The sequence below is a fragment of the Panthera uncia genome, chromosome D2, assembly GCF_023721935.1.
Source record: "Panthera uncia isolate 11264 chromosome D2, Puncia_PCG_1.0, whole genome shotgun sequence".
NCBI classification, from domain to species: domain Eukaryota; kingdom Metazoa; phylum Chordata; class Mammalia; order Carnivora; family Felidae; genus Panthera; species Panthera uncia.
This window is the reverse complement of record NC_064818.1, coordinates 45,783,063-45,807,686: the sequence shown is the minus strand read 5'-3', so window position 1 is coordinate 45,807,686 and position 24,624 is coordinate 45,783,063. Positions and strand designations below refer to the sequence as shown.

At 37.1% G+C, this 24,624-nt stretch overlaps 1 protein-coding gene across 6 annotated transcripts in view; it reads left to right on the top strand.

Annotated features, from left to right (window-relative positions):
• The window catches only part of PARG (poly(ADP-ribose) glycohydrolase), a 132,339-nt gene extending 109,471 nt beyond the window's left edge, over positions 1-22,868 (top strand). For all 6 annotated transcript variants that reach the window (XM_049645364.1, XM_049645361.1, XM_049645363.1 and 3 more), the window contains 3 exons: positions 2,909-3,014; positions 17,781-17,909; positions 18,594-22,868. In XM_049645364.1, the coding sequence (XP_049501321.1) occupies positions 2,909-3,014; positions 17,781-17,909; positions 18,594-18,748 (390 nt within the window). In that variant the 3' untranslated portion in view covers positions 18,749-22,868. The remainder of the gene's footprint in view (positions 1-2,908; positions 3,015-17,780; positions 17,910-18,593) is intronic.
• Positions 22,869-24,624: the final 1,756 nt, after the last annotated feature.

Genomic DNA, 24,624 nt, shown 5'->3' with positions numbered 1-24,624 from the left:
GTATCCTTCAGGATACTAGAATTACCTTTGTCTTCCTTCTCTTCTTCCCTTCCCATCAAAACTCATTCTGAGATGAGTGTTCTTTGGTATTCTCCACTTATTGTCCTAAGGTATGAATGCTTCCTCTTTTTCTCTTTAAAGTTGTTTATTAATAAAAAATAAATAGCTCTGTCATTAGTGATTATGGTCAGGATGTGACTATAGATTATGGTCAGGATGTGACTATAGAGTTTGAGCTGGCTTTCTTTTTATTCTTACTGCTCTGATAAATTGCCTCAAGTTCTCTGGCGGTGAGTGTGGGGGGGAGGGATGTATTTGTTGCCAGCATGGAGCTCTTGAGAACTCCTAGTACCTTTCCCTCTGAAGTAAGAACTTGGCAACTCCACTCTTTTGAGGTCTCTATCCTTATCTGATCTTTATTTGTTACTGTAGGGGCTCATTACTGCTGTAAAAGGAAATGATTCCGTGATTAGTGACCCTGCTCTGGTCTCTAGCATTTGAGGGATATTTCTCCTTACTGCAGAAGGGAGAAGTATGGGTTGTTCCTCTAAAGGAGACTTAGAAGAGCTTGCTGCTTCTCTCTTATGTCTGACCTTGGAAATACTTGGTTTAAACAGAATAAAAGAATTTTGCATTTAATCACTATAAGTAGTTATTCTTTTTTTTAAAGTTTTTAATGTTTATTTTTAAAAGTTTTTCTTAATGTTTATTTTTGAGAGAGAGAGAGAGAGAGAGAGAGAGAGAGAGAGTGTGTGTGTGTGTGTGTGTGTGTGTGTGAGAGCAGGGGCGGGGCAGAGAGAGAGGGAGACACAGAATCTGAAGCAGGCTCCAGGCTCTGAACTGTCAGTGCAGAGTCTGATGCTGGGCTCCAACTCACAAAAGGTGAGATCAGGACCTGAGCTGAAGTCAAACACTTAACCGACTGAGCCACCCAAGCGCCCTAATGTTTATTTTTGAGAGACAGAGACAGACAGAGCGTGAACAGGGGAGATGCAGAGAGAGAGGGAGACACAGAATCCAAAGCAGGCTCCAGACTCTGCGGTGTCAGTGTAGAGCCCTACACAGGGCTTGAACCCATGAACCACAAGATCATGACCTGAGCTAAAGTCGGACGCTCAACCAAGTAGTTGAGCCACCCACGCACCTCAAATAGTTACTGTTTGTACCTAATTACTCTGAATTGTTTTATATCTTTTAATTTCTGATTAAGTTTTTAAAGTATTATTTGATTTTTTTGCTTAAAACACGAATGCTGGTTAATTTCAGTTTTTATAGTTTGTTTTTGTTATGGCCATTTTTCAAGATAGTTGTAGAGTTTTTGGGGTTTTTTTTAGCACAATTGGTTAGCACTTTACATTAGACTTTTCATCTAATAATATAAATATTTCAAATTCTCTGTTGTTAGGCTCTGGTTTCACCAAGGTATGTTTGCTCATTAAAGAGGAGTCAGCCCAGATATGTAGAGATGGCAATAGGAAGAGACTAAAGCCATTTTGACAGTGTAAAAGAGAGGCGGCACTAACAGGAGGCTAAGAAATCATCATCTTCATGTAGGCCTATTGAGGAGAATTTGACAGGGAAGCAAGCGGCAAAGTTATGTGTATTCTGACAGAGTCTTTTCTCCCCCTTTGGCATAAAGGCAGAGACTCTGTGTCTTTTAAGAACCTGCAAAAAAAAAAAAAAAAAAAACAAACAAACCTGAGCTCTTGATATTTTTGATCTGAAAGAGATTTTCAGAAGCTCCATGCATCTGATTATACAGGTAATTTGTGAGTTCTAGTGTAAGCTCTGTACCACAGCATTGAATAATGGTCTGGTACCAACTTATAATTAATATCTGTCAGGATTTACAGCCTAGGAGGGGGTGGAAGGAATAGCCTTGTTAATCTATCCAGACAGTGTGTAAAATAAATTTTTATACCTTTGTGGAAACTTCAGAGAGCAATTTACTATATTTCTATGTGTGGGTTTCATGGAAACATCTTTCTTTATCCTTGGTTTTTCTCTAGAAACATTTGTCACAGATCATTCTTTTTATTTTATTTACTATTACACATAAGCTATATTTTAGGCTTTGTTTGCTACTTGAGAGAACCCAGGGGAGATTTGCTTTGCTATTACATTAAACCTCTTAATATAGTCTGATAGTTTCAGAAAACTGAGAAAGACCAACTAGGCTGGCAGCAAAGAAATGGAAATCTACAACTTTGGGGCTTAAACTGCAGTCTTCTCATGTACAAAATTAAATGTTCCTCTAAGTAAGACTTAGCCAGTGTCCTCAGGATAGATGATACTTTTCTCAAAGTGACTAGCGAATGTTAAAATATTCTAGCTTAAAGCAGAGCTGTGAAACCAGAGAATCTTGGAGCTAGAGGGGACCTTAAAGATTGTTTTATAACCAGGTATAGGAATCCCATACACAGTTACTAGTCTTTAAGTCCCAATAACTGAGAGAGCAAGTGTTAAGGAAGCACAGTGGTGATAACTCTTTACCTTAATGGAAAAAATGGTGTTCAGAAGCCTTCAAATAAAGCTATATGTTAAGTGTCTTTCCTCCCTTCAGTTCCTGGTAGTTTGTAATTGGGATCCCATCAGTTCTTGAAATACCTTTGATATTTTCATTTATATTTGTTTGAATCAGGCAAAGAAACTGAGACTTGTCTGTATTGGTTTAAGGGCTTTGGCCCAGCATCAAAACAAATAAATACTAGAATTGATCATTTCTTACTCTCTTCTATAATCCCAGGGTTTTCTTGTTTTCCCTCTACTTTGGCCCCTAAAAAAAAAAAAGAAAAGGAAAAGAAAATAGAGCATAAGCTTGGTAATAGCCACTGATCTTAGTACATCAGTCAGAAATACTGTTAGTGTCTAATCACTCACACACTGTGATGTTTCTTTCATCCTGCAGGCTTACTGTGGATTTCTCCGTCCTGGAGTTTCTTCAGAGAATCTTTCTGCAGTAGCCACAGGAAACTGGGGTTGTGGTGCCTTTGGCGGTGATGCTAGATTAAAAGGTAAGTGAATAAGTTGTTGTAAGAATGATAAGCATTTTGACTACAGAGAAAAAGTCCTTCAAACTTGGATTTCTAATGTTCTGTTTTATATAATAAGAGACCACAAAGATTGAAGAGAAAAACAGTATTTGACACCATCCTCTTTTTCCTTATTGTATTTAAAGGAATACTTATTTTTATTTGCTGTTTCCCTGTAAAGATCTCTTTAGTCTACCAGACCAGTATTTAGTTGAATAGAGGGATGGAAGAGTCCAGAATGACTATGAAGTTTCAAACCAAAGTACCCATTAAGCACTTTCCTTCACAGAAGTGATTTTGATAGAGCAATTTCGTTGACTCACTCATTCACCAAACTTGTGAGGCATCCGCTATGTTGTAGGCACTGTGGTAGACTCTGAGAATGCAAAGGTGAATAAAATGTAGTCCCTGCTTTGGAATTCACAATTTGGCATATGAGAGAGAAGCATAGAAAATGCAATATAGTAGTGAATGCTTTAGTAGAGGTGCACATATGTGGGAGTACAGCTTGGGAGAGTTGCATGAATAACATAGGTAAGGAGCCACTTGGGTACCCAAGAAGATAAACATTTCTTACATTTTATTGTTTATGGTAGAAAAATCACAAAATCTGATCAAAGCTACTGGCCATTTACCAAATTATGACATTTACTTTACTCTCAAAAGTATCAGTCGTAGAAAATCGTATTGTATCATTACTTAAGAAGGATACTGTTCTGTGTCAACCCAACTGGTCTGTCGTCAACTAGGTGTGCTGCAATACAATCCTGGCATTAACTACCTGGAGTTAGTGCAAATTCCACAGGTTAAGGGCAAAGTCCTCCATAAGACCACCTCTACTTCAGACTCTAGCTGCAAGTCTGGGGGCAGGGTGTCCCCAGGCCACCTACATCTCTGACCAACTGGCTACCAATCTAGGAGGTTCCCACAAGCTCCTTCAGATTTGATAATTCACTAGAATGACTCATAGAGCTCAGGAAGATGCTACTACATTTTATTATAAAGGATACACATAGGGTGAGATCTGTGAGGGAATACAGAGCTTCCATGCCTTCTCGCTGTGGTGTCAGGGCACATCTCTCTCCTCATACATCAGTGTGTTCGCCAATGAGAAGCTCCACTGACCTTTGATGTCCAAAGTGTTTTTGCTTGTTTGTTTTTTAAGTAGGCTCCACACCTCAGCATGGGGCTTGAACTCATGGCCCTGGCATCCCGATGTCCAAAGTTTTTATTGGGGCCTCATTATATAGGTATTGCTGATTAAATCATTGGCCCCATTATTGAACTCAGTTTCAACTCTCCTTCCATTTGCTGGAAGTCAGTGGCTGAAAATCCCAATCCTGTAGCTATGTAGGGGCTCACCCAGAGTCCTCCTTAGCATAACAAAGACATTCAGGAAATTCCGAGGTTTTTGAAATTCTTTGTTATACTATAGTTAATAAAGTAATAAAACAGAAAACAGCCAACTGGCCTTGATAGCCAAACTAGATATAGATAAAAATCTACCTCGCTGGGAATAAAATAGTTGAGTCTGTCATTATGTATGAGTATGTTATTTTTGTAAAAATGTCACGTTTATTATTTTTTTAATCCAGAAAAATATTATGAAGTGTGTAAAAATCATCAGAGTTCATTGTTAACGTTTTTGGTGATCATCTTTTCAGATATTCCTATTAATCTGTGTAACCATTTGACATTAATAACATAACACCAGTCTATGCTCTGACCTCTTCTTTTTGAAAACCATACAAATGTAAATGTACTGTCAACATTTTTAATAGCTATATAGTATTCTGTTGTATGTATTTCTACTTACCATAATTTATTTCACTGGTTCTCCCTTTATAGACAGTTGGTTTATTTTCTTAATCTTATAAGCAATACTGCAGTATATAATTACATATGTTATATATGATTATTTTCTTAGGATTAATTCCTAGAAGTGAGATTAATAACCCAAAGGCATATATACTTTATATTTTGATACTTGTTGCAAGTTATCCTTCTGAAAGGTTATATCAATTTCTGTTGTCTTCCCTGCATAAGAATCCTCACTAACAAGGGATTTTTGTCAATTTTTAAAATTTCTCTGAGGTTCAACAGTTTTTATATGTTTATTGGCCATTTTTATTTGCTTTGTGAATTGTTTTTTTCACTCTTCTGCCCATTTAGCTCTTTGGAAATAGTTTTGACTTTTCAATGGATAGTAATAACTCTTTGTATATTAGGAAGTATTGGGGCATCTGGCTGGTTTGGTCAGAAGAGCATGGGACTCTTGATCCTTGGGGTCATGAGTTCGAGCCCCATGTTGGGTGTAGAGATCACTTAAAAATAAAATTAAAAAAAAAAGAAATATCATTAATTGTTATATTATGTTGCAGGTATTTTTTCATTTATTTCAGCCTGTTGGGTTATTGTCACGTGGACTTAATTTTTATGTGTTTACATATTTGTGGCATGCTTAGAGAAATCTTTTCCTTCATTCTAAAGGCTTTCACCCACATTTTTTTCATAATCAAAAACAAAACCTGCATGTTATTATTTTCAGTGTTTTGAAAATCTATAGAAGAAAGAATTTTTAGGTTTTATGAAATTGTTTATCATCCTCAATTTGAGGAAACCTGTTTTTCATTCCGGGCTTATTGATCTTATGGCAGACGAGTTTGCTGTTTTTCTGTGAAGTAAAATGAATGAGTAGATTCGTATCATCAATCCAAAAAACCAGGTCTGCCATAAGCTTTGGTCATTTGTGATGGACAATTTGAGAAGCTTTATAAATGTCTTCCTTTCCTTTCTTTTCTTTGTGGCATAAAAATATTTTTCTACGATTACAGTTTTGTTTCCCCTTGGTGAGTACCAAGCATAGTATTCAAAGAGTTTCATTATGTAGTTCATTTTCCCAATTATTGAGATTTAAACTTAACAGTGACCTTTTGACAATTCCCTCTCCTTCATTCACTTGAATAATCATAAAAATTAGAAGTAGTTATTTATCCTTTAGTGGGGAATTGTTTACTGAAACTGATTTTGAAAAGAAAGATACTGTGGTACATCTATGTAACGAAATATTATGTAGACATTAGAACTATTGCAGAAATACAACTGCCGACATGGAAGTATGTTTTTAGAATACTGCCAAATGGGGGAAATACATAGTATATGTATTATAAACAGTTCTGAAAATCAAATGATAAATATAAAATATCACAAATTTGAGATTCTCTGTGTTCATCTGTTTATGTGCAAAAAGATTAGCTATGGTTGTCTCTAGGTGAGTGATATAGATTTTTTTTTTTAATTTGTACTTTTCTGTTTTAAGCTTATATTGTTTCTGTAACAAAAAGTCTTACTAAAAATTTTTCTGACGACGTGGATAGACCTTGAAGGCATTTTTATGTTAAGTGAAATAAGTGAGAGAGAAAAAGGCAAATAGTGTATATCTCACTTTTATGTGGAATATTAAAAACAAAAACAAAAACAAAACACCTAGCTCGTAGATACAGGGAACAGATTGGTGGTTTCCAGAGGTGGGGTATGGGGGTGGGTGAAATGGGTGAAAGGGATTAGAATGTACAAACATCCAGTTATAAAATGAATAAATCATGGGGATATAATGTATAACATTGTGACTATAATTAGTAATAACTGTATTGCATATTGGAAAATTGCTTAAAGAGTAGATGTTGAAAGTTCTCATCACAAGTAAAAATAATCTTGTAACTGTGTGGTGATGGGTGTTAACTATACTTATTGTGATAATCATTTCTTAATATGTACAAATACCAAATCATCATAGTGTATATTTGAAAACTTACATAATTTTATATGACAGTTATATCTCAGTTAAGAAAAACAGCCATCAAGACATTATAAACTCCTCTTTTATAAGCTTACTTTCTCATCAGTCACATAGTAGACATGGGCAAAGCGGGCATTTAAATCCTAGATGAATCTCCAAAAGAAGAGAGTACCAATAAAGAGATGTTTGCTAATGACCTGGTATTAGGGAGGTAGAGCAGGTGCATAGAAAGGAATCAAGAAGCTATGGTCCACTTGAGAGTATTGAGAGATGATACAAGGTTAGAAAAGTTGGAAAGCTAAAACCCTTTGAGAGCAGATAAAGACACAGCCAATATTAACTTTTTCTTGACTGGCCATCTTTATCTGTCCCTAGGTCTTACCAAACCTTTCAGGAAGACTCTTTGAACCATCAGATGCTTATCCCTACCTTAATAGAGAAAGAAGGAAGGAAGGATAGTTTTTAAAAAAAAAACCATGGAGAGCAAACATGGGCATATGCAGATCCTTAAACTTCTATTTCTTTTATTCGCAATAAGACTAAATATTTGTTAATATGCTTTCTGCCTAACTATACAGGAGGATTGCAATTTACAACAATTTAATTTTGAACTGTTTTCATTATACATTCTGCTGACAACTGTTAAGATAATATTTTTCATATATTCATTCATTCAACAGACATTTACTAACAACTTTCTGCCCCAAAGCAGCCCATGTCCCTAGAACTAGAGGGTAGAAAAGAAGGGACATGGGGAAGAGGGAGGGGTTTGGTGCCCTTCGCCCACCAGCAGCCAGTCATCTCCTGCGTGCCTGTGCTACCATGTGGGCTCTCTCTGTCTTCCTCCTGGCCCTTCATCTTTCTGAGCACCCTGTGGAAGCCTATGAAAAAGAGCTTTTGAGTGAGTGTGAACTCTCTATTTCTTGGGCTCCTGATTATTCCAAAATAACCCCCCAGTCTACACTTGGCTTTTAAATTTTATGTTAAAGTTTTAGCTGTTTTATTCTTACCCATTTGTATGGTGCTTACCTCTGTCTCCTGTGCTCTTTCAAAGATCATAGTTTGTTTTGTATCTTCTTGGAGGGGGTTGTCATACTTTGATTGCCTTGCAACAACACAGCTCTCTAGTAGACTCAGGAAGAGTGTAAGATTCTGTAGGTTACTTCGCGTTTTTTCATTGTTAGAAGTAGCTTCTTTTTGTGACTTTATTCATCCCATCTCAGTTAGAGACTGAAGTGGGCTTCTGCTCTAAGGGTACCACCAGATATCTTTTTTTTAAAAAAATTTATTTTTGAGAGAGAGAGATGGAGCATGAGTTGGGGGAGGGGCAGAGAGAGATGGAGACACAGAATCCAAAGCAGGCTCCCGGCCCCTAGCTGTCAGCACAGAGCCTGACGTGGGGCTCGAACCCACAAACTGTGAGATCATAACCTAAGCTGAAGTTGGATGCTTAACTAACTGAGCCACCCAGGCTCCCCTCTTTTACCTATTATTTTTAAATTTTTTTTTTTGGAGCTACTCTTGGTGGCATAACAGTCGTTGTAGATGCTATATTGGTACATGAAAAGATGTCTCTGAATGATGTAGAACTTATTCTATGTCTATGAGCTTCTATACTTATTAGCTCAGACCCTGTATCCCTCTAATTTTGTCTGCTTGCTTTGTGAAGGTATTGAGTGGTACTCTAAAGTTCTATTATATTTTTGTCAATTCCTCCTTCCATTTCCTTCAATGTTTATTTTTTATATCTCTCCATACTGTGTTACCTGACTTGAGAAAATTATGCCTTTGCTAGTTTACTGTAATTAAAGGTATCTTGATGTTGTACTCTTGTGTATTTTCTTTTCTATACCCATTCCCTACCTTCGCTACCTAAAAGTGATTTGCAAATAAAATATGCTCAAGGAATTTCTCTTTAACAAATTTATTCAACAACCCTGTATGCCTTTCATTAATCTAGGGTTTTGCACATTCTTCTGAAATTGCCTATTAGCATCTGCCTAATTTCCTATATTCCTTTAAGACTGCACTCTAGGGGTGCTTGAGTGGCTCAGTCGGTTAAGTGTCCGACTTCGGCTCAGGTCATGATCTCGAGGTTCGTGGGTTCAAGCCCTGCATCAGGGTCTGGGCTGACAGCCTGGAGCCTGCTTCAGATTCTGTGTCTCCCTCTCTCTGCCCCTCCCCTGGTAACGCTCTGTCTCTCTCCATCTCACAAAAATGAATAAATATTTAAAAAGAAAAGAAAAAGACTGGGGCACCTGGGTAGCTCAGTCGGGTGAGCGTCTGACTTCGGCTTAGGTCATGATCTCACAGCTTGTGGGTTTGAGCCCCGTGTGCTGACAGCTCAGAGCCTGGAGCCTGCTTCGGATTCTGTGTCTCCCTCTCTCTCTGCCCCTTCCCTACTCGCATTCTGTCTCCGTCTCTCTCAAAAATAAATAAACATTAAAAAAAAAAAAAAAAAAAAGACAGTACTCTAGTGTTAACTATTCCACAAAGATCCTCCTTCCTGTCCTACCTATACCCAACTGCCAACACTGCAACCAAGTTCTGTATTAGGATTATTTAGTTTTAAGATACGCTAATCTACCTAATCACTTAAGCCTGAATGGCCACTGTCTACTGATATGGCAGAGAAAGACTGGGTAGATTTGGCCTCAGGGATTACTGGGTCCTAGGATCAGACACTTCCTCTTGTGTGTTGGTTTCTCCAATGCCTGCTTCTCTGAAGATGATAGCTTCATTCTCTTCTATTTCCATTGGTTATCTCTCCATGGCAGGAGCTGGAGACCAAACGGTTCCAGGTTTACAGTACTGCAACTGAGTGACCCTAGTGGAAAGGAGAACTCCTCCATTTAAAAATTGGGCCAACTTAGATCACTTTCCTATCTCTTGAACCAAATCATTGTAGTAGGCAAGTCAGTAAACACTGGACACATGCCCAGTGAGATTCAGAAGTTTTTCAGTTGATTTTTTTTTCATTTTTTTAAGTTTATTTATTATTGAGAGAGAGAGAACACAAGCTGGGGAGAGGCAGAGAGAGAGAGGGAGACACAGAATCCGAAGCAGGCTCTAGGCTCCGAGCTATCAGCACAGAGCCTGATGCAGGGCTCAAACCCATAAGCCGTGAGATCATTACCTGAGCCGAAGTCAGACGCCTAATCGACTAAGCCACCCAGGTGCCCCTCAGTTGATTTTTATTGCATATTTATATTAAATGAAAATTTCTCTGGAATTATATAAACTTTTTGTAAATTTATTTTCCTTCATACCTTATATCCCATTGACACCAAACTTAAATAATGTGTTTACTGGTTGTTTTGCTATTTTGGAATCAAGATAGCTAAACTCCAGAAAAATCATTGATCTAGAAAAGATAGGAACCTGGACAGTTCTGAGAAATCATTTTCTACCATGCTATCGTTGGCCCAGCCTATCCCTCTGGCTGGGGTTTGTGGGAGGTCTGTTTGTAGAACTGGGGAAGAGGTGACTGTCAATAAAAAATGGAAGGTTAGAATAGAAATATGGGCCAGTTCAGTTCAGTTTCTCTTACCACAGGCTTCTTATCACCTTGCTTCCTTCTGTCAGAACACACCACACTCCATTTCTTTCTCAGCCTTTTGCTCTTACACACTTGAATAAGAATATTCCTTTCTTAACACTTCTACATTGTCCTCTTCTATGGGCCCAGTGTCTAGAATGGGGTCTTGTACATGATAATGCATTCAAGGTGTCTAGAGTGAGTGGAATGGTTGTCATCAGCACCTCAGAGATGCCACTTAGTGGATCTGGGAAATGGCTTTGGGAAATTTTAACTGTCTGGGAGATACTGATGATCAGCCATGTTTAAGAAAGACTACATTCTCTCCTTTAGTTTGCATGGTTACCCTTCAATTTGTAGCCACATTTTTAAGATAAGGAAACCAAGGTTCAAAAAGAGGCTAGTAAAAAAGCCCAAAGAGAGACCTAGTAGGAGTCAGAATCAAAATTCACATTTGGCCTTTCGCAAAAACCAGTATGTTGTTGTTGTTGTATCGTCGTTGTTGTTAGTTGAGAATGTCTACAAACATTCTATGTTCCAGAAATTGTTATACTAAGTGCTTTCCTTACATATATTAGCTCATAACAATGTATTAGGTAAGCTTTATTTTTATCTTTATAGGTGAAATAGTCAAGGCAGAGAGAGGTAAGTAGCCCAATGTCACAAGGATAGCATGCAGCAATGTTAGGATACAAACCAGGGTTGATGCCCTAGAGCCCAGTGTCTGCACTCTTGCTGTTTAATCTTCATTGGCCACAAATTCTGAATCTGGATCTGGATTTGGGATTTGCCATTCTAGAGATGGTTGAATTCTTGAAGAGAGAGTGCATTTAAAGCAGGTGGAAGGATCAATGATGGGGCCTTTAGTAATATTCAGGTGGGGGGGAGGGTGGAAGTTGCCGGTGATGTTGATTAAAAACAGTAGCCAGAGAACAAGACCTCAACTACAGAATAAGAGTTGGCTGAAAAGAGTGAGCAAAAAGCCTTGAGCTTTCAGTGTAACTGGGTGTGAGAGCACAAAAAAACACCTTGGGTTTCATTAGAAAAACATCAGCAACACTTTCAAATCTATACTATTTGGTTTATTTGCCAGCATGCATTTAAATAATGTAAACAACATGAGGAAATTCTTCGGACTGGCACATGGTATGTTGCTTGGAGTAGAGCAGAATGACTTGGCATGACAGGTTTGCAGAGTAGTGGTTGAGGGAGTGCGTCTGAGTCAAGACTGCCAGGGTTCAACCCCCAGATCCACTGCTTTTTGGTCTGTGACCCTAGACAAACTGCTTAAACCTTTTGATACCTATATTGCCTTATTTTCAAAATGGACGTAATACTTACATTTACCTTATTCAGTTTTTGTAAGGATTAACTGAGTTAATTCTTGTAAGTCTTGAGTTTGTGCTTTTTAAAGCCGCTAGAACCATTCAGCATGTTTAAGAACTTGGTGGTAGCAGTTGTTACTAATATTACATGCTGATGGCCTCAAACCACACCTGTGGTATGCATATCCATCATTTTACTCATTTTTGGTTTGGTTCATTTGTTGCAAGAGGACCTTATGAATTGCTTTTTGATGTCATTTATATTTATTTGAATTTTCTTCATAGCTTAACATTGATGCCAAAAAGAAAATTAAAACCCAGCTCCCTGCAGGTTAATTTAAGTGATTATTTTGGCACCTAGTTGTGCTTGAAGTTAGAATTTGATGCTTTTATATCATACTTGGAATCAGTCCACATACCCTATTAGATTTGTGATTTATTCTCATCTAACTTGTGATGCAAGAGAATTCACCTAAATCATGAGACTTAATTATTTAGATTTGCAAAGTTCCTGAGGATGTTGTACATAATAAGGTCTGAAAACAGTTCTGTTTAAAATTATCTTTTGTTAGTGATTACTGATATATAGAGTCAAGATTATATTTCTGAAAATTTCACTTGTGTATTTATAGTCTAATATCCAGTGCAAGGAGAAAAATTATAGCAGGGATTATGGAATTCTACGCTCTGAAAGAGTCTTTAGGGATCGTCTGATCTAACTCCTTCATAGCATAGCTGGGAAAAAATGCAGGCAAGGGAGTTAAGTGAGTTGACCAAAGTCATAGATCCTAGATAGCTAGCAGATGGGTAAGGACTGAACTCAGGTCTCCAGTCTGTAGTCCCAAACTGTCTGGCACATGCTCAGATTGCAGTGTGTACCCAAATAGAAATGGATGTGAAACCAAAAATGTGGTGAGAATGGGTTTCTCTTATTAAGATCTGGCCTTTTTTTTTTTTAATTTTTTTTAATGTTTATTTATTTTTGAGAGAGACAGAGACAGAATGTGAGTGGGTTAGGGGCAGAGAGAGAGGGAGGCACAGAATCTGAAGCAGGCTCCATGCTCTGAGCTGACAGCATAGAGCCCGACATGGGGCTCAAACTCACGAGCTGTGAGATCATGACCTGAGCCGAAGTCGGACGCTCAACCGACTGAGCCACCCAGGCGCCCCATGATCTGGCCTTTTTTTTTGGTAGCTCTGTCAAGCTTAGCTCCAGCATTTTTAAAATAAATTCTATAGGGAGATAAATTGTGAAAGTTTTTTTATTCATATTTCATTTTCTTAAGGGTCAAATGACCAGTGATCTAGTATTTCTGTATATAAGGAGAAAATAAGACTAAAAGTGTTTTTCTTTGGATCTCTCTCTCTTTTTTTAAATAGGAAATACTTAAAGCCAAATTTTCATTCAAACTAGAAGGTAAGACATGGTACTTCATGGTAGAGGAAAATGACAATTCATTTTTCCATTTTTATATGTAGTTTAGGTTAATTAGGAACCTTTTAAAATCGAGTGTACCGAAGCTTTAACACATGCATAAATTGGTTGAGTAGTTTTAATTAAAACTTATCTCTATTTGAGATTAATTACTTTCAATACTCCAAGATTAATGAGGCCTAGTAATGGCACCTCACGTTGTGGATACTCAATAAATATTAGTTTGGAAATTAGGAAATACTTTGGTGTTTTAGAATCTCACGTGTATTATAAAGTCTTAGATTCTTTCCCAAATTTGGGAATACTCAACTATGTCAAGTTTACTAGTTCAACTTAAATATATTTTTCCTTCTTACATAATTCTTAAAACTTTTTATTTGAACATAGTTTCATATATACAAAGTTACAAAAGGAAAAATAAATACCCCTGTGTGTGTGTGTGTGTGTGTGTGTGTGTGTACATATGTGGACATTTATATATATGAACACATGCATAATTTTTCTTAACCATTTGCGCTTAAGTTATTTATGTACTTTATGCTCCTTTTCCTAAATTCTTCAGTGTGTGTTTCCTAAGAATAAAATATTTTCTTATATAAACACATTACAGTTATTAAACTCATAAATGAACATTGATAGAATATTTTTATCTACTCTGTCATCTATGTTCCAATTCTGTCAGGTGCCCTGGTAAAAACCCCTTTATATCCTTCTTGCCCTCCAATACAGGGTCCAGGGTCAGGTATTTCCTTCAGTTGTCATGTCTTTTAGCCTCTTTTTGAATTCGGAGTATTTCTATAGCCTTTCTTTGTCTTTTATGACATTGACATATTTAAAGAATAAAAGAATTAAAGAATAAAAAATAAAGAGTTTGCTGTTTCCTCATAATTAGGTTGAAGTTATACATTCTCAGTCAGCACTGCATAGGTGATAGAGGCACCTGATGGCCATCTGACCCCATTGGTGATGCTATTTTTGATTACCCAGTCAAGGTGCTGTCTGATTTCTCCACTGTACAGATACTGAGTTTTTTCCTCTCCCTTGTAGCTAATAAGCAATTTGTGGGAAGACGCTTTAAGACAAAATTTCTATTAGATTTGGTATTTTTACTGATTTTTGCCTGATCCAATCTTTACCATGATGGTTGCAAAGGAGGATTATCCTGTGCTATCACTTCCTCCATGCTTACCATTTAATCTTTGATGTTCTCCAGTGAGCAAGAGCCCCTCATTCTTTTTCTCCATTTATTTATTATATATTATCTATTTATTATATGTGGACTCAATTCATACTTTTTCAGTGGTTTGCAATTTATTTACTATACTTAATATTTTGGTGCCTAGCTTGTCCAGATTTGGCTGGTGGGAACTCCTTCAATCTGACTCCTGTATCCTGATCACTTTCTTTACTTTCTGGTACAACAAAATATCCTGGGCTTATCTTGTACCTATCCTGTCCTAACCATGGAATCAGGCATTTCCCTGAGGAATCCAGCTCCTTTAAAGGGGGAATGGTATTAGAGACAAAGATCTGGGCACTAGATGTGCTCAATGCTGCTGGGCTGTCTTCTTTTAAAGGGGTGCCTGGCTGGCTCAGTCTGTTAAGCATCCAACTTCAGCTCAGGTCATGATCTTGTGGTTCATAATTTCAAGCACTGCATCGGGCTCTGTGCTGACAGCTCAGAACGTGGAGTCTGTGTCAGATTCTGTGTCTTCCTCTCTGTCTCTGATCCACCCCCCCAAGTCATGCGTGCTCGCTCGCTCTCTCTCTCTCTCTCTCAAAAATAAAAATAAATATTAAAAAAATTAAAGGGGAATGGTATTAGAGATCAATATCTGGGCACTAGATGTGCTCATTGCTGCTGGGGTGTCTTCTTTTAAAGCATTTTAGCAGACAAGGCTAAGAATGCACACGCACACACACACAAATGTATGTATTTTACAAGTCTGTGAGTACACGGTAGTGCCTTCTGTTTCAATCCATCTCCACAGTTACTTTTGTCTTCCCATATTCCATGTCTGTGTGTCCCCTCTGTCATGGTAATGACCCCAGCTCCCAACACTATCAACACATTTACTCATTTGCTCAATCCTGTAATATATTCAAAACTAGTTTCAAAATTGTTTTGCTTGAACTACTATGGTAAGCAAACCTAGTAAAAAGAATTGGGATTTGTTTGTAATTCTTTTCTCCTTGCCCAAGACTGGCAGTATATTAGTCATACATTATGTTCATAAGTTACTTGGATTAGTTATTTCTTTTTTCCATCCTTTCCTTTTTCTTTTCCCTTCAGTGAAGTTATGTTATTCTTTTGAAATAAAATGAGGCTAATTTGTTTTTGTTTGTTTATAGTTATAGGCTCCTTTCCATTCCCATTCCTATTGTTTTAATTTTTTTTTGAATATAAGAATTTTAACATACTCTCAAAAATCAAAACTACAGAAGTTGTTTTCCAAAATGTTTTAGTTTGATTCCCATCTCCCCTTTTATGAAGGAAAAAATATGTCACTAGTGAAAAGCATTTATTATACCTATATTCAGTTTTACTGTTATCTAAAATACATTTTGTCTATTGACGTTTCTCCAAAGACCTTCAGATGGCCAAAAGACACATAAAAAGATGCTCAACATTACCCATCATCAGGGAAACACAAATAAAAACCACAGTGAGATATCACCTCACATCTGTCTGAACAGCTAAAATAAAAAACAAACAAGTGTTGGTGAAAATGTGGAGAAAAAGGAACCCTCAAGCACTGTTGGTGGGAACGCAAACTAGTATGGGCACTGTGGAAGACAGTATGGAGGTTTCTCAAAAAATTAAAAATAGAACTACCTTACGATCCAGTGATTACAGTACTGGTTATTTACCCAAAAAATACGGAAGCACTAATTCAAAGGTATATATGCATCCCTATGTTTTTTGCAGCATTATTTATAATAGCCAAACTATGGAAACAGCCCAAGTATCCTAGGTAAAGAAGATGTATATGTATGTATGTATATATTTATAATATTATTCAGCCATTAAAAAAAAAGAATGAAATGTTGCCATTTGCAGCAACATGGTTGGATCTATAGAGTATAATGCTAAGCAAAATAAGCCAGTCAAGAAAGACAGATATAATATAATTTCACTCTTATGTGGAATTTAAGAAATAAAACAAAGAGGAAAAAAGAGACAAACCAAAAAACAGACTCTTCATTATAGAGGATAAACTGATTGTTATCAGAGGGGTAGTGGGAGGAGGTTGGGTGAGATAGGTGAAGGGGATTAAGAGTACAGTTATCTTTCTTTTTTTAAGTTTATTTATTTTAAGAGAGAGAGAATCCCAAGCAGGCTATGCCGCTGTCAGCACAGCCTGTGGGGCTCAGTCTCACAAACCGCGAGATCATGACCTGAGTCGAAATCAAGAGGTGGACACTTAACTGACTGAGCCACCCAGGCTTCCCTCTTTTTTTTCAAAAGTTTATTTATTTTGAGAGAAAGTGCGAGTCAGGGACAGGTAGAGGGAATGGAAGAGAGAGAGTCCCGAGCAGCCTCCCAAGTTCAGAGTGGATCCCAATGCGGGGCTTGATTTCATAACCACAAGATTACAACCTGAGTTAATATGAAGAGTTAGATGATTAGGGGTGCCTGGGTGGCTCAGCTGTGTTGAGAGCTCAGAGCCTGGAGCCTGTTTCAGATTCTGTGTCTCCCTCTCCTCTCTGCTCGCTCTCTCTCTCTCTCTCTCTCTAAAATAAACATTAAAAAAAATTTTTAAAAAGAGAGTTGGATGCTTAACTGAGTCACCCAGGTGCCCCAAGAGTACACTTATCTTGATGAACAGTGAATAATATATGGAACTGATGAATCACTATATTGTATGCTATCTGTTAAATATACTGGAATTAAAATTAGTAAAGTCTTCAAAATTTTTTAAATGAAAAATAAAATAAGTTTTGTCTATTGAGATTAAGGTAATAAAGGAAATTAATTTTTAGGAATATATTTCAGGCTCAGTGATTTATAACTCTGATTCCTGGGGACAGTGGTTCTCAATGAATGTCCCATTCCAGCAGTAACTAGAGTTACTGTTCAATGTTTTCAGTAACATTCCCTCTCTGCTGTAGTAATTGGGAGTGCAGGAGGGATGAGGGTGTGCTCTCTAACCCATTTTGAGAATGCTTGCTATAGGGTTAATGAGAGCATTAGAACCTCCCAAGTGCATTGGTCAGGAAAATTCACAGAAACTCATCTGATACAAAAGACTGGTGACTATGTAATAAGACAAAATAAATCAAGCAAGCAAACAAAAAGTTTAGTTCCAGATTAACATAAGAAGAAAAAAAAAAATACAACCAACTTAGTGCCTTGATTGTGCTGCCTTAGATGCACCTTCCCTTATTTATTTCCCCACAAAGGTGCTTGTGTGGGAATTCTGTGGCTTCATGATATTCTCAGCAGCATATCTGAAAAGTCACATGATAGATGATTTATACCCATCTGTATTTGCCATTTCTAATAATGTGTATATTATATTAGGTTTATAAATCTTTAATTCAGGATAAAGCTATGGGACACTAGCTATAATTTAGCTGGTTGAAAGAACTAAATGTGTCTTGGTGGAAAGTGTCATAACATAGCTGTGTTTTTTTCTCTTTGCTACAGCCTTAATACAGATAATGGCAGCTGCTGTAGCTGAGCGAGATGTGGTTTATTTCACCTTTGGGGACTCAGAATTGATGAGAGACATTTACAACATGCACACTTTCCTTACTGAAAGGAAACTAACCGTTGGTAAGTAGGAGATAGTCTTGACACTTGGTGTCTAGATAGATTGTCCACCATCCAGGATAAGTGGATAAGAAAAAATAAAAGTATGACTTTGAGAAAGGCAGACAAAGTCTTAGATGGGCAACGTCTGCAGAATCCTTTTCTGGCAAAGTTTCATCTGCAATCTTGAATGAGTATGTCAGCTTATTAAAATAAGGCCAAGAAACCGGTGCTTAGTATCCATTTTTACTTTTATGCATATAGAAAACTAAAAGAGGGATACTGTAGGAAGGTAAGTCTAGGTCTAAGAGGTCTCACTCTGAGTCATATTTATCAGACATAACAGCATGCTCATTTCTGTATTTCAGCTGGGCCTGAAAGGCCTTGCTACCCTGGGAACTGAATGTAGAAGTAAAGTTGCCACAAACTCCCAAAATGATAAGTGGCCAATACACCACATACACCTGTACCATGTATAGCCTGTTGTAATCATGAACTAATAAGTAGTTTCTTTAAGGTACTTATGTGTTGTTGTTTTTTTAACTTTATGTCAGGAAAGCCTTCCAGGCATATGAAATTCATACTCTATTTTCAAAAGCCAAAAATGAGCATATGTTTTTTAGATTAAGAGAAAACTAGAGTGCTCTTTAGTAGTTTTATCCACCTTTGTACCTTAATGGGGGTTTTGGTCTGGCCTTTACTTTCCAGGAGAAGTGTATAAGCTCTTGCTACGGTATTACAACGAAGAATGCAGAAACTGTTCGACCCCCGGACCAGACATCAAGCTTTATCCATTCATATACCATGCCGTGGAGTCCTGTACAGAGACCACCAGCCAGCCAGGACAGAGGACTGGGGCCTGAGGAACTGAGTAAATAGAACCTCCTTCCACCTCTCACCAGAAACATCCTGTTTGAATTGTCAGGTGTAATATACGAACTGACTTAATTTAATATAAATGTGTATATAATCCAGTTTGTGGGCAAGGATGCAGTCCCTTCCACACATATGCAGTTGTCAGTTTGTACATGTAAGCCCCCTCCATCCTAACTTACATATGCTTAGATATATTTTGTTTCCATTTTTTTCTATTTCAGTCTTCATTCTTCAGCTTTTCTTTCTTTTGCCCATCAGATTTCCTGTGAAATCCCATGAAGGGCTGTGCTCAGTCCATCAGGTCTCTTTTGATGCCTATATATTATGCACATTGCCTCTGCAGCTAGCAGATGCCAGGGAAGAAGTTGAAAACCAAGAACTTTTTTAACTGGGTTTGCTAAAGATCTCCCTGTAAGCCTTTCACCCCCAACTCTTGTTAAGATTGTGTTGCCTGAGTTTTTGAATTTTGAAAATTAAGAGTTGAGGATTTTTTTATACATGTTACATAATGTAAATCTCCTAGGTCAAAACGATTTTGTATTTAAGACAGAATAATTTCCAGATATAGTTCTTTTGAGACATCACCTTTATCTAAAATGGTTTGTCTATACTTTTTTCCCTGTTCAATTTTTATTAATACTGTTTTTTGGAAACTGACCAAGATGGAAGGAAATGTAGAATAAAAGAGTTTCCCCAAATGGCGTTTTAAAAAGAAAAGAACAAAGGGAGTTGAAGGCTTTTTTTGCTTCTTGGGATTTTTTTTCTTTTCAAATTAGAATTATTGTTTGTTCTCTGGTGCTTGAGGCATATTCATATAACCAAAGTTTAGGAACGGAGAACTCACACGATTTGTATATATTAAAGTTTCTCTGGTATTCAATGATTACATAGTTAATAAATTTTCATTAACAAATCATTTGTCAGAAACTCCCATATCATCTATATTTTATATGTATATAAATATATGTTCTTTAAGTGTGTCTGTTTGCAAGCACATAACACCCTAATAAAACTGGAATTATAGGAAATGATTAGGTTTAGGCTTTATCAGGGGCTCTGTTTAAAATCATTTATTTACAGTTGTATCCATTTAAAGCTGGTGGCAAACAAATAATAATGTCTTTCAGAGGTTTCAATAAAAGTCGATTCTGTTTTGAGAGTAGAGTTTAATCACAAAGCACTTATTCATATTTCTAAAATAGTTCTAACCTATTACTGTTGAAGTTCTAGTTTATAGTCAACTGTCAGAAAACGCTATTGGAGGTCCAATCCTAGTAGTAAGGAATTTTGGTAGATGGTCCAAACTCCTGGTGTCAGTATTGGCAGGAAAATATGGGGCTGTGGCCAATGTCTGCAACTCTTTTTATTCAGAATTTGGCACCTGACAGCAGCCACTTGTCATTAATGAAGTTCTTTACCATAGTACTAAGATTTTTAAACATCTCCCTAAATCCAAGGTGTCTGGCTTTATTTCTACTGATGCTAAAGTCTTCTCTTTCCTTCCCAACCCATTCTGAGCTTTGTTTAAGCATTCATAGTTATATTTCATTTCTTTTTTCTGTCTCCATATCATTTCCTCTTACCCAGCTCCAAGACTAAGTGAACAGTTCTTTAAAACAATACAGGAGCAGTATAGGAAGGTTCATGTGGTAGAGAAATCATTAAATCCAGGTAAGACCACCCAGCCTAATATTCCAGAACATAGACTCTAAGACTCAACTCTTATTGATGAACGGGCTTAGTGACTTGGCCATCTACCTGAGTGCCTCACTCTTTTGAGGGCCTTCAAAGAAGAAGACCTGCCCACTCTGTCCCAGTACATTCGGGGATTGGGACAGTTTAATCAAAGGGAATGTAAAGAGAACTAATGTCCATTTTTTGAGGCAGGAGGAATGCCCTCTATAAAAAGAGGGAAAAAATCAGACTTCTAATTAACGTGTGTCTGTTCTAAGACATTTAACTGCACCTTTTTATTCTCTTTTATTGGGGGCTTATTGTTTCCTTCATGTTGTTTACCTTCCCTTTCATCTATTGAGGCATGAAATGGTATTTTTAGTTTAGAATTCTTATGTTGTTAATATAGCTCACTTGCTTTACACTTTCTGTCTAGCTCACTGAAATGAAGTAACGGTTTAAGGAAGCAATGTGGAGTCATGGAAAAAATTTGAGATTTTAAATCAGACAAATTAGGTTCCAGTGTTAGCCATGTATCTTGCTAATTCTCTAAATAAATTTAATATTTGAGCCTTATTTAACTCATCTAGAAAATGGGCTATTAGCACTTATTAGGGAATAGTGTATATAAAGAAGTGTTCGTGGGGTCTGGCACATAGTTGGTACTCAATAAATTTCAGTCTTTATAGTTGACCAGGAAACATTTATGGAGCACCTCCTGTATGTATTACTGTATGTAATAACATACTGTGCTAGTTGCTTTGCATATTTTAGCCCATTTTTCCAATGGACTAACAGATGCCCAGAGGTTAGGGAATACCATCATCTCAACCTCCAGAAGTTCTTTGTGAAAGGAAACTTACTCTATCATCTCTGGCAGACACCTGACTGAGCAAAGGCTCTGACACTGTTGTTCTCTACCAAGTTCCTACTATAAGTTATTCTTCATAATGAATGACGTTATCAGTGGGGTGCATTAAAATATCTCTGAGAGAATTATTTCTTTTCTTGCTGGTTGAAGTGACATTAAGGGCAGGCAGACCCAAATTGGTACTCAAAGGGGAGATTGAAAGGAGATCTAACCAGGCTTCATGATTGCCTTGCCAGGTGTTTAACCAATATTTATTGCTTTGGAAACCAAATACTGATTAAGCTGTCCCACTGCAAGAATATGATGGAGCAAAAATTAGCTGGGTTGCGTTCTTAAAAACTTCAACAGGAAGAGAAGCAGTTGTATAGATTCTCGCCTGTTTTTTTTTTTTTTGGGGGGGGGGTTGTTTTTTTTTTTTTTTTTTTTTTTTTTTTTTTTTTTTTTTTTTTGTTTGGTTTTGTTTTGTTTTGTTTTGTTTTGTTTTGGTCTTTTCCAATCTGTGTGGCTGCATGTTTATGGCTTTTTTCTGATGTAAGGAAAACCTGAATCCTAGTATGTCTGCTTTAATGATAAGTAAAGTTTAGAAGTCCTGTACTTTCTTCTTTCAGGCTTGTGGATCTGCTCCAATCCGTTGTTTTTGGAGGTAAGGGAAAGACCAGCCATTGCTGGCACTTGAGTTCAAATATATAATCCTGTTCTTGTTTGGGGGCTGGAAGGGGGTCCGAATGAATACTTATTGGAACAAACTACTAAAATCCACTGAGCCACCGCTGTTCTCTGCGCCTATGACAGAGTGTCCTTTGTCCCCCATCATCAGATTCCCACACAGATCTACTGAACCTCCAAAGGAGAAAGTTTCCCATACAAGACATCCAAAACTGCTGTGTTTGCCTGATAACTGGTTTTATTTTCCCTGACTGTTTATTTTAAATATAGGGTTACCATGTAATGATGATTTTGAACTTGGGAATAAGGAGAGCTCTGTGCTATTGTTTACATGATTTTTGTAGGATGAGAATAAAGAAATTCTGACCCCCTTGTTACTACCTCTTTTTTCTCAAATAATTATGCTACATTTAAGATGTTCATGTGCATGCTCTTATTTTATTTTTTTATTTAAATTTTAGTTTGCATACCATGCAATATTGGTTTTAGGAGTAGAATTCAGTGATTCATCACTTACATACAACACCCAGTGCTCATCACAAATACCCTCTTTAATACCTATCTAGCCCATCCCCTCCCACCTCCCTCCATCAACCCTCAGTTTGTTCTCTATTATTAAGAGTCTCTTAAAATTGGGGGCACCTGGGTGGCTCAGTCAGTTGAGTGTATGACCTTGGCTCAGGTCATGATCTCACAGTTTGTGAGTTCGAGTCCCACATTGGTCTCTCTACTGTCAGCGTGGAGCCTGCTTTAGATCCTCTGTTCCCCTCTCTTTCTGCCCCTCCCCCGCTTGCACTCACTCTCTCTGTGGCTCTCTTCCCAAAAATAAATAAACACTAAAAAAAAGAAGAGTCTCTTAAAATTGTAGAGTGTGTCTTAAGCATTTGGTGAAAATTTTTACATATAGATTTGTTATTCCACATTAGGTGTTAAGAATGTAGAGTTAGTCACTGGCATGAGGAACTTTCCAAAGGTAAAGAGAATTCTGGCTGCATTAGTTTTTCATCCCTTCCAGGTTTCTAAGGTAATGTTTCCTGGTGTACATTCCCTTTTCCTAATTCCCATCTTCTAAGAGAGCTCAAATCAGGGTCTGGGAAGATGTCTTGAAGGTTCTGAGGACCACTGTCCTTCCATCCATTCACATATTCATAGACACAGGTGTCTTCTGTGAGTATCCACTGAAGTTTCTGCTCAGGGTGCAAAGATGAATGACTTGCCCTCTGCACTCAGATCTAAGTTGACACACAAAGGGGAAGTGATCTAAAACTCCACAGATTGTATTTTCTTCTCACTACTCTGTTCTAGTTCATCCTAGAAAAAACAATTGAATTTTTGTGCTGTCAGTTTAGAAACTTGAATAGACCCTGCACCATGTCAGTTCACTGTAGCGTTGAACTCCTTTACACAGTTTCCTGTGTCAGAGAAATGTGTAAACAAATGGGCTAACTTACAGTGTAACATTAAGATGGGCTGGCTACCTTAGTATCCTCTCTTGACTTAATACAGGAGCTGCCATCCAGCACCTGCCATCTCAGTTCTTGGATTCTGAGAAAGTAGCACTGGAAACTAAAAGGTAGATTTCCTAATGAAAATGTACTTTTCCCTGTAGTGAGTCCATGTAGGGTAGGTAAAAGGTCAAGTTTCTTTTATTTTAGCTGAGATTATATCACCTCTGTTTGAATACTACACATTTAATCTATGAAAAATGAAGAAAATTAGCTTAGCGAATGAGTTTTACTTGATATCAAAATATTTCAAAATATGGTGACCTTGGGGATAAAATAATAAAAGGGATCCGTGGTGGTGCAAGGGTGGAGACCATCATGTCAGAATGTTGGATTTTCTGTTAAAGTTTGTAACCATAACCTATAAACTAGGACATAAATTTTCAATATTTGGGAAGAAATACATTCACTGCAAAATTGATTAAACCTTCAGAAATATACCCTCATCTTGAATACTTGTGAAGCATTTTCATCATTATCTTGACCTCACTGAGTCTTTATTCTACAAATGCCATACTTCGTTAATTAGAAAATGAGCATTTTTCCCCCACACTGTAGCATCTGAAATTCAAATACTTTTAAAAATTGATGCTATGTCATAATTTAACTTGTGGGTTTTTTTAATACATAAAATAAAGGTATTTTATCATCTGTGGCATCTTATATTTGAGGAAACATGGTAATTTGAATGCCAACTCTATGCCAGTCACTTTTAAGCTTTGGAGCTGTAATTATGACCAAGATAGACTGGTCCTTCTTATCACATTTATACTGTATTGGAGAGCATAGATAAGAGCCTATAATATGACTTAGACTGGGTGGTCAGGAAATGGCTTTCTTTTTAAGGAGAATTTCGACATATACAAAAATAAAATAGAGTAATGAATCTCCATACATACATCATCCATCTTCAACAATTACCAATTCATAGCTAATCTCATTTGCTTTGTCTCTCTACCCATTACCCACCCCCAAATTATTTTTAAGTTAATCCCAGACATTGTTTCATCTGTAAATCAATGTTTCTAAAAAACATTAATTACCACAGTATCCTGACACTAATAATAGAGAAAGACCTTCTTATTCCAAAATATGGAGTAGACAGACTTTTCCCTTTTCTTTCTGCTAAGTACTGCTGTAAACCCTG